At 52.6% G+C, this 8695-nt stretch overlaps 2 protein-coding genes across 4 annotated transcripts in view; one reads left to right on the forward strand and one right to left on the reverse strand.

Moving 5' to 3' along the window:
- Window positions 1-3626: 3626 nt before the first annotated feature.
- LOC109300481 (PCTP-like protein) lies at window positions 3627-7044 on the forward strand. Its single transcript, XM_019521126.1, has 6 exons — window positions 3627-3816; window positions 4697-4844; window positions 5316-5419; window positions 5814-5931; window positions 6176-6228; window positions 6736-7044. Exons 1-6 carry the CDS (start codon window positions 3661-3663, stop codon window positions 6955-6957), a joined length of 801 nt encoding a protein of 266 aa, XP_019376671.1. The 5' UTR covers window positions 3627-3660; the 3' UTR covers window positions 6958-7044.
- The window catches only part of PDZD11 (PDZ domain containing 11), a 14930-nt gene continuing 11652 nt past the window's right edge, over window positions 5418-8695 (reverse strand). The window contains exons 5-7 of one of the 3 annotated variants that reach the window (XR_002098248.1): window positions 6387-6453; window positions 5910-6009; window positions 5418-5834 (exon numbers count right to left, since the gene is read on the reverse strand). Coding sequence is in view for 2 of the 3 variants with exons in the window: in XM_019521128.1 (XP_019376673.1) it covers window positions 7435-7469 (35 nt within the window). In the remaining variant the exon portion in view is untranslated. Of the gene's footprint in view, window positions 5835-5909; window positions 6010-6380; window positions 6454-7154; window positions 7470-8695 lie in introns of those variants that run through there. The other 2 variants (XM_019521128.1, XM_019521129.1) reach the window with 2 other exon arrangements.

The following is an 8695-nucleotide window of genomic DNA, read 5'->3' on the forward strand; positions in this document are numbered from 1 at the left end:
GGGGGGGGGGGGGGGAAGCAGGAGAATAAGTAAGGGGAGGGAAATCTAGTGAAATTAAATAGTTCACCTTCCACTGTCTTCTCTATGGATGTGTATAATATTGAGTGTGTGTCTCTGGCCCTGCTGTCTCCTAGCTGTTAGCCAAGTAAGTGTGACTATTATGAAAATCTACCGTCTGACCACAGCCGTGTATCACACTAAATAAAATTATTTCACCAACATCATCTCTGTGCTTCTTTACAGGATGAGGGGTTTGCTGTACCTGTTTCCCTTGTTTCCAGCTTACTTGCTACCATCAGGGGCCACAGCAAGTTTATTTGTGGAAGAAAGAAACATTTTTTGTCCCTTCCACCTAGACACCAGGGAGAAGCCCCTTTTATTTTTGGACTTGTCATGTCCAGTAATGTATTCAGTTAAGCCTATTCAAAAAAATCTGATCATGCCTTAATGAAATCAGTGCTTATACAAAGAAGGAAATGGAGCAGCTTTTAGTTTCATATGAGATACCCAAGACAACCTGGATCTGAGAACACCTAGTACAGGCAATGCCCGCTTAGTGCTTTTAAACCCATTTCCTCATAGGAATGAATGTAAATAGAGATAATTGGTTACTGCCATCCCCACTCCCCCACCTGCTGCTTCAGCCCCACATGCTAGCCCAGGCCTGCACTCCTGCTGTCCTCCCCAGGCCCCCACCAGTCCTGGCCCCAGGCACTGGCCCTGAGCTCTTGCTGCCACTTATCCCCTTCTCCCTGATGTGCCAGCCTGGGCCCTGCACTCCTGCCACCCCACCCTGGGCCCCTGCTGGCCCTGACCCTGGGCACCAGTGCAGGCTTCACACTCACGCTGCCACTCACTGCTTCTTGCTACCACTTCTCCCTCCCGCCTCCTGAGTGTTATAGCGAAACTGAGTGCTCAGTGGAATCGGGTATGAATTTTGAATGGGTGATATAGCAAAATAGTGCTAACCAAAACTGTTAAGTGGGGGTTGCCTATATTTGCAATGAGTTTAGAAAAATTGTGTATTTTTTTTATCCCACTTGTGAGCAGAAAGTATTGTGTTCTCTATGGATGAGGAAGTCATAGTTTTGAAGGAGAATTGACATCCACTTAAACACATGGTAGATCAGAAGTAGAGTTGGGAGTAGGACAACCTCATAGCTCCTATTTTGCCTTACTCTGACCAGTATTTCCTACTTTAGAAGGGAACTTGTGTCTAAATGGAAAGGGACAGTACAAGGAGGGACAGAAGTGCTGTTTGCAGGTTGCTGCTCTCAGTATGAGACCTGCTGTGAAGTAGCTTCACTAACCACTGCCACCACCCCTTCTCTTCCCACATTGGGAATTTGTCAGTGAAGAGCAGTAACTCTGAAAGTGCTCATTACTGCCCATGAAGTGATGGGCAGATTCCTACAGCTTACTTCATACAAGTCCAACTCCTGAAGAAGGGTGAATTTGTTGGGGTCGGGGGGGTGGCTTGCTGCAAGATGGCTGTTAATTGTAGGTTGATTTCATTTGTATTTTCATGTGGCTGAGAAAAGCAGCTGCTGCAGAGGCAGGGTGGGGGCAGAAGGTTAGTTGAACAGGCTAAGCCTGTTCTAAGAAGCCCCTTTCCTCTATTTTTGCAAGACATGAGCTGAGTGAGTAATGGAGAATATTGGACAACACATTCCTGCGTGACTCAAATGCTGGGGGAGGCATCTATGGGAGCAAGAGCAACGGAGCTGTGTATTGCCCTGATGAACCAAATACTGGGTCTTGCAAAAGCAAGTTCTTTTTCACCCAGTGTGTCATTCAGGTGTAGAATTTATTGCCGCCAGGTGTTGTGGAAGTTGACAGTTTAACCAGATTCAAAAAGGGATTGGACAAATTCCTGGAGGAAAGGGGCATCAGTAGCTATTGAGCATGGGAGTTGGGGACACAGCCTCTGAATTAGAGCTTCCTAGAGACCTTCAGTGCTGGGGGGAGGGGGAAACCCCTGGTCAGATCCAGTTCCCTCTCCCTCAGCTTCCACACACTGCCCCTGTGTGACACAGGAGACTGGGCAGGATGGAGCTATGGTCTGACCTCAGTGGTGATTTTATGTTTTTGTCAACAGCGTTGCCAGCTCGAGTCATGTATCATTACAGCATAATGATGAGCACAAAGGCAGGGCTTTTCAGTTATGATTTATGTAAAAATCTGCCTGATCGTGCTCTGAGACGGGTCTGTACAAATATGGTCCATGGAGCCATGGCATCTGCCTCATGGGGCTCCCCCTGGGTGAAGATATTTGGAGACAGGGGAGCTGTGGCAATAAATACCTCAATTCTCCCACGCTGCCAAATTCCCAAGCCCTGTATGGCTGGGACAGGGCTGGGCCACACACCTTTCCCCACATGTAGCTGGATCAGGTCCAGGCTGCCCTCTCCTCAGTGTCCCCTTCCATATGACTGGATCAGGCCCCATCGTGCCTGCCCCACCAGCACATCGGGTCCACTGGCTGCATCCAACCTGCAGATGGACCAACCAAAAAGGTTGAGCGCCGCTGCTCTAGACAGATGTGGTGCTACTGGTGCTACCAGCCTTGAGGCAGCCGAGCGCTTCTTGCTTTAAATCATGGATCCTTAGAGGCGCAAGACTGGAGACCACCAGACACCACCTAGTCCAGCCCCCCCTCCCCCCTTTCGCAGAAGCAAATTGTTGGGCACCCTGGTTCCCCTGCTGCTCTGGTGTGTCAGGACTGATGGTTGATAGCGGCTTTGTACAGTGGGGTTTGGAGGATCATCCCCATCCACGCCCCCCTGTACAAAGCCGTCACTGACACGTAGGTACAACCCTGACACCGCAGACATAGCGCCCCAAGGTGCTGCGGGGGAACCCGGGTGGCCAATGTCCTGCTTGTGTGAAAGGTGGCCAAGCTCTCACGGAGATTGCGGGTGCGAGGCGGTCACCGCGCCCCCGGGGGGGCCAGCTGGCTCGTGACGGTGCAGCTGGGGCCGTCTGGACGGGTCGGGTTCAGGTGGCGGGTGAAAGCAACGGGTCGGGCACGGATGATCCTGGGACGCGGCCTCGGGAGCTCCCTTCCAGCCCCACGGGAGCTGGGGAAACCTGGGCAGACAGAGCAATTATTTTCTCGGTGAAAAGCTCTCTGGGAGGGGCCCGCGCTGCTTTCCCGGCCGTGAGCCACCCGCGGGACCAGCCGAGCCCGTGTCCGTGCGGCTCCGCACAGGGCCCGGAGCAGAGAAGCAGGGCAGCTGCGGCGCGCGTCCCCGATTCCCTCCGCCAATCAGAAGGCGACCCCTCGCCTCGAGCTCGGCGGCCCGGCCTGCCCCGACCATTGATTCTTTTCTTTTTTTTTTTTTTTCAAATGTCGCCAATCCCAAGTTGCGGCGGCCACGTCCCGTTTGGCACGGCTCCAATCAGAACAGAGGAGCTTGGGCCGCGGCGGCCAATCAGCGGGAGGGGCGGAGTTCACCTGGCCGCAACCGCGTGTTGATTGGCACCTCGTGGAACGTGGCGGAGCCAATGAGGGACGGGCCAGCTGTGCACCTGCCGCGGGGTGGGGTGGAACAGCGTCCACTCAGCTCAGCACAGCGCGTCCGGGAGTGGCGCGCCGGGCCGAGTCGAGCCGTGCCGTGCCGTGCCGTGCCGAGCTGAGCGGCACTCGCGCCGCCGCCTATGGAGCCCGTGCAGGTGCCTGACGCCGCGGCGTTCCGGGGCTTCCGGGCGCAGTGCGAGGCGGAGCGGGGCTGGCTGAGTCGCTACAGTCGTGACGGCGTCGCCGTGTGGGTGCAGCCGCCGTCGCCGGGCGGCCCCGCCGTGCATTGCATCAAGGTGACTGCGGGTCCCCGCCCCCGACTTGGGGCGCAGCCCGGACCTGGAGCGGGGCGGGCGCCCTCGGCACGAGCCTCGGCTCTCTCGGTCAGCAAGACCCGGACGGCTTGGCTGGGGCAGGGGGAAGCGCAGCAACCATCGCTCCCTTGGGAGGGGAAACGCGGTGTGGAGGAGGTGCCAGGAGGAGCCAGGGAGGGTCCCCTGGAATAAGGAGCCCGGGAGCCCGTCAGCGCTGCTGCCTGGTTCATGCTGTGGGTGGAGTGGGACTCGGGTGTGGCAAGTGCGTCAGTGTCCGTCTGTCCCCTCCGTGCTTCCCTCTCTGGCACTGCCTGCCCCACCCTGCTCTATTAAACAGGGAAGGCCTTGGCAGGCTGATGCTAGCAAAGTGCTGTTTGGGGGAGCGGGAGGCAAAGTGCTAGCAGCTGACAGCCGGCCACGAACCCAGGCTACTTGGTTTCTCAAAGGTGGGAGCCCAGCTGGCCCCAAAGAAGTCCTCTCTGCAGTGTCTAAGCCAGGGATGCTCAATCGGGATGTGCAGGATTGCTGTAAGGGTGCTGTTGGGCCCACTGCTAGGTGCCTGCATGTCATTTGCAATAAACCCAGAGATTTCCCATTCAGAATCGATAGTGGCAAAAATGTTTGGAGCTGCTGGGGTTTCCCGGGGTTCTGCACAACAGTAAAACTGCTCTGTTATTTGTCCACAGTCCAAAAAAAAAAAGCCAGGTCTTAACTTTCCCCTTTTTTGACGGTCTGTCTGGAGTTCAATAAGGTCGAGAACCACTGATCTAGTCCAGGCCAACTGTGCTGATGGGGTGGGATATGGAATAGAAGCGGGTGCAGCCAGCCAGTATCCTGACTGTGGTCGTGCTTCTGCCTGCAGTGCCGCCTGGACGTCTCAGATGTGTCAGCAGAGACAGTGTATGACGTGCTGCATGACATTGAGTATCGCAGGAAGTGGGACCTGAATGTCATTGACACGCATGACATTGCCCAACTCGCCATCAATGCTGACGTGGGTTACTATGCCTGTGAGTGAGTGGCTGAGCTTTGCAGGTGGTAGGACCAACTCAGGCAACTGAAATCTGACGCTATGAGTGGAGCATCCAGCCAAATCTACCGAGTGGGAAGGGCCCGAGGTGGAATTCGCCACATGACCAAAATAAAGTGCTGGGCAGCAACAGTTAGCATCGTGCTCCCTACCAGTGTACCTTTGCTTGCACTGCCTGGGCTGTCCAACCACGAAAAGGAGTTTGATCCCTGGTGCCCAGTTCATCCTGAGACCCTCAGCTAAGGCTACTAACAAAGGGACCAGTTAGTGCCAATGGGGCCAGTATGGGACATGGGAGGCATTGATAGCAGGACACCAACTGCTAACCTCACCTGAAAGGCAACAGCAGGAAAGATAGAAGCCCCTTAATGGGATGGCACATCCTCAGGACTGCACTTTCAGGAGCTTCTGTTGCTTGATGAGTTGAAGTGACTCTTTCCTTCTTGGCCAGGGAAGTGCCCAAAGCCTTTAAAGAACAGAGATGTGGTGACACTGCGATCCTGGCAGGTCCTGGATAACTGCTACATGATCATCAACTTTTCTGTCAAACATCCGGTGAGTGACAGGGTAAGATAGGGACGGAGGGGAGTCCACTGGTGTATGGATGACTCCTTCTGTGAGATTCTTGGTGGTGCTTACTTGAGTACCTTCTGAGTCGATTGCTAGCCAGCTAGGTTTTTTGGGACATGAGTAATTGAGCAGTGTGTGGCTCTGGCTGCCATAAACCTGAACTATGTTGTATTAGCAAATATGTAACCGAGCAGCCTATATCTGTCCCTGGGCATGCTGGGACTTTTATTGTGACCAGATCCTGGCTCTACAGCTAACTCTATGCAAGCCATATGCCATGTTTGGGTTTCTAATTAGTCCAGTTGCCTTGCCTTGCAGCATAGCAGCTGAGGGGGGGAGAAGCTGGAACATGTCTGAGTGTCTGATTTCCCCCTTGTAGCAATATCCTCCACGCAAGGACCTGGTAAGGGCAGTCTCAGTCTTAGCGGGATATCTGGTTCATCCCACTGGGCCAACCAGCTGCACCCTGACTTACCTGGCTCAGGTGGACCCCAAAGGTAAGTCTGGCTCTTCCTCACCTGTAGCTGAGCAGTGGGGTGGGACAAGCTGTGGGCCAGGTAAGCAGAAACACTACCCTGTAACAGAGGACAGAAAGCATACCTTGTTTTCTTTCAGCAGAGCCCTGCTTCCAAGCTCCTGACCTATTCTAAGATCATTTTTTGTCTGGATCCTGGTGGTAGTGTGGCATTTTCCTGCCACAGCTCACTAACAATTTTGTTTCTTCATCTCTTCATGCTTTAGGGTCACTGCCGAAATGGGTTGTAAATAAATCTTCCCAGTACCTAGCACCAAGGGTGAGTGAGAGTTTTTGGGTTGTGGAGAACTGAGAATTGGCCTTAAGAGTGTGCGCATGGGGTTGGCTGTTGAGAGTGATTCACCAGCTTGTGGAATATGGGCTCCTAACTTCCTGGCACAGTCCTAAGCAGCTTGAGGAACAACACATTCTAAACACCTTTGGATGTCAGAATATGCAGGCCCAGCTAGTTCAGCATCTTGTGAGCAGCTGACTTCTGCTGCACCTGAAATGAAAAAAACCATCACCAACTGCCTCCTTGCTTGCATGGTGCTCTGTCATGAGGATCCAGCTTGTAACTAACGGACCTTGAATCCAGGGGTTCAGCATTCCTGATACAGTGGGGCTGAGTGACAAAGTTGGGGGAACTAACAAGGATGGTTAAGGCATAAAACTGGGACATAGAGTTAACTTCAAGTGACAAGTACCTTAAGAAAAGGGGGGTTGGAGGTCCCTATAGCAATTGGTTTGGGATCTTCCTAAGCGTTGTTTCTCTTGCTTTTGTCAGATGCTGAAGAAATTGCACAAGGCCTGTGTGAAATATCCGTCCTGGAAACAGCAACATGATGTGGGCATGAAGCCCTGGCTGTACCCTGAGCAGAACAAGCTTCCCACCATGGCAGTGGCAGACTTGGCACTCCAACGTGCTGATTCTCTGGAGAACATTGATGAGAGCAGCCTGTTGGAAGTGAAGGATGAAATGGGGGACCACAGTAGCTACGAGAACTGATGCTGTTCTGTCGGCTCCTGGGAGGAATGTCGCGTTGGGCTGTTGCACTGGGCTCCATAGGAGTTTGCATTAAAGGGGGGAAGCATATCTTTATTCTCAGGGTTATTTTCAGTCTTTTCCTCTTGTGAGCCAAGTGACCATATCAGGGGGTCTTTGAGCACAGAGACCCCAAACATGGTGGGAACTGAATGGATGAACTGTGACTGAATGGGGATCTGGGAGCACCTGGGGCCTGACATGGCTATGGTAGCAATCAAGGTAGGGTATCCCTTGCTGTGGGTTCTCAGGCACTTATCAGCAACATTCAATAGGAGGGTATAAATCTCCTCAGCTCAGCAGTACTTCTGTGGCAGAGGCATCTGTTGCCCGTAATGCTTCTGTGCTGCTTCTGGTGGGGAATTCTTGCAGGGCCACTGTGACCTTGGTACTCACAGAAGCAAAGGATCCTATGCTGTTGAAAATTTGACAGTGTTGGACTCAGTACCTTCTTGTAGAAATGAGAAATTGATCCCCTGCAAAAATGAGGAAGTAAGAGCAGGGAGTAAGCTTGAGCTGGATGGAACTGTGACAACATGACCAAACGAGCATACCTACTGCTCCCTGTCAGTCATGGAACCTGACTCTAGCATAAGAGTTAAGAGCAGGATTGGGAGGAATGACTGACTGGTAAAGGGGTCCTTCCCTGCTGTAACCTGAAGGCTGCTAGTTATCCCAGAGTCAAACTAGGCCTCAGCACCAAAGGCATACTTTGGATGGTGGTGGGGGGCAGGCAACAACGTGGGTGGGAGGGATCTGAGCTTCTTGAAGTGTTGTGGCAGTAAAACTGAAGAAGGAATGGAGGCAGACAATCTGAGCAATAGGGAGTAAGAGGAGGAAGTTGCTTGTTCCCATTAATAGGAACTGGCAAAGCTGACTGAAGCTACTCTGCTCATAAGAACTGAGTGGTTTGAAGGGCTATGTGCTCTTAATCAGGTTTGTAGAGGTAAGTTTAAGTGCAGCTGTTGTCCCTGGATAATACATTTAGTCTCCTGTGTCTCAGACCCTGCCCAGCAGCACTGGGTAGGTGTTGGTTCTGTGTGGCTAGGTGTGGGACTGTTTGCTGACCCTCTCTCCACTGATGGTTATCACTTCTTGAGCAGGCAAGACACTGAAGTTGGAGGCACAGTAAACTTGCAGGCAGTTGTAGCTAGATTTGTCAAGTGGGACAGTCACCTGCTGCAGGGTTCATAATGCCCTTCCACAAACCTGTGCAGTTGTGCCAGAGCTAGCATCTGGGAGGGGCTTGGTGAGAAACCCTAGTTAACATCCTTGCTTGTCTCTGCCCTGAGTGGAGGGCTGTAGGTAATGACAGTGACTGTTCCTTAGGGCACGGGCAGCTGTTAACCCACAAACATGAAACAGCCAAGTGAGTGGACTGTTGTAGGGGCAGACTAACGAACTTGTCACTGCTAGAAACAGTGCTTTCATTGTTTCTGTCCTCAGAACTGAGTTCTCACTTTGGGATGGAGTGGAAGCTTGCTGAACCTGCCCCGCTCCGCAGGAGCTCTAACTGCTGCAGCTGAGCTTAAGGCTGCTGCTGCAATTAGTCAGACCAATTTCCACTGCTATAATGCTGGCAACTTTGATGGAAGGTGTAGCTAAGATGGGCCTTTGTATGGTTGCAGATATGCCACATCATGTTGCTATTAGGTCAAATTGATGTGGTTAAAATGTCAGTAGCTATCTTGCACATATGCAC

The sequence above is a fragment of the Gavialis gangeticus genome, unplaced genomic scaffold, assembly GCF_001723915.1.
Source record: "Gavialis gangeticus isolate Ggan-Ray unplaced genomic scaffold, GavGan_comp1, whole genome shotgun sequence".
NCBI lineage: Eukaryota > Metazoa > Chordata > Crocodylia > Gavialidae > Gavialis > Gavialis gangeticus.

Coding starts and splice junctions, on each gene's coding strand:
- LOC109300481 (XM_019521126.1), top strand. CDS start 3,661: ATGGAGCCCGTGCAGGTGCCTGACGCCGCGGCGTTCCGGGGCTTCCGG. Junction 5,420..5,813: donor ACTTTTCTGTCAAACATCCG/GTGAGTGACAGG, acceptor TCCCCCTTGTAG/CAATATCCTCCACGCAAGGA. Junction 6,229..6,735: donor CCCAGTACCTAGCACCAAGG/GTGAGTGAGAGT, acceptor TGCTTTTGTCAG/ATGCTGAAGAAATTGCACAA.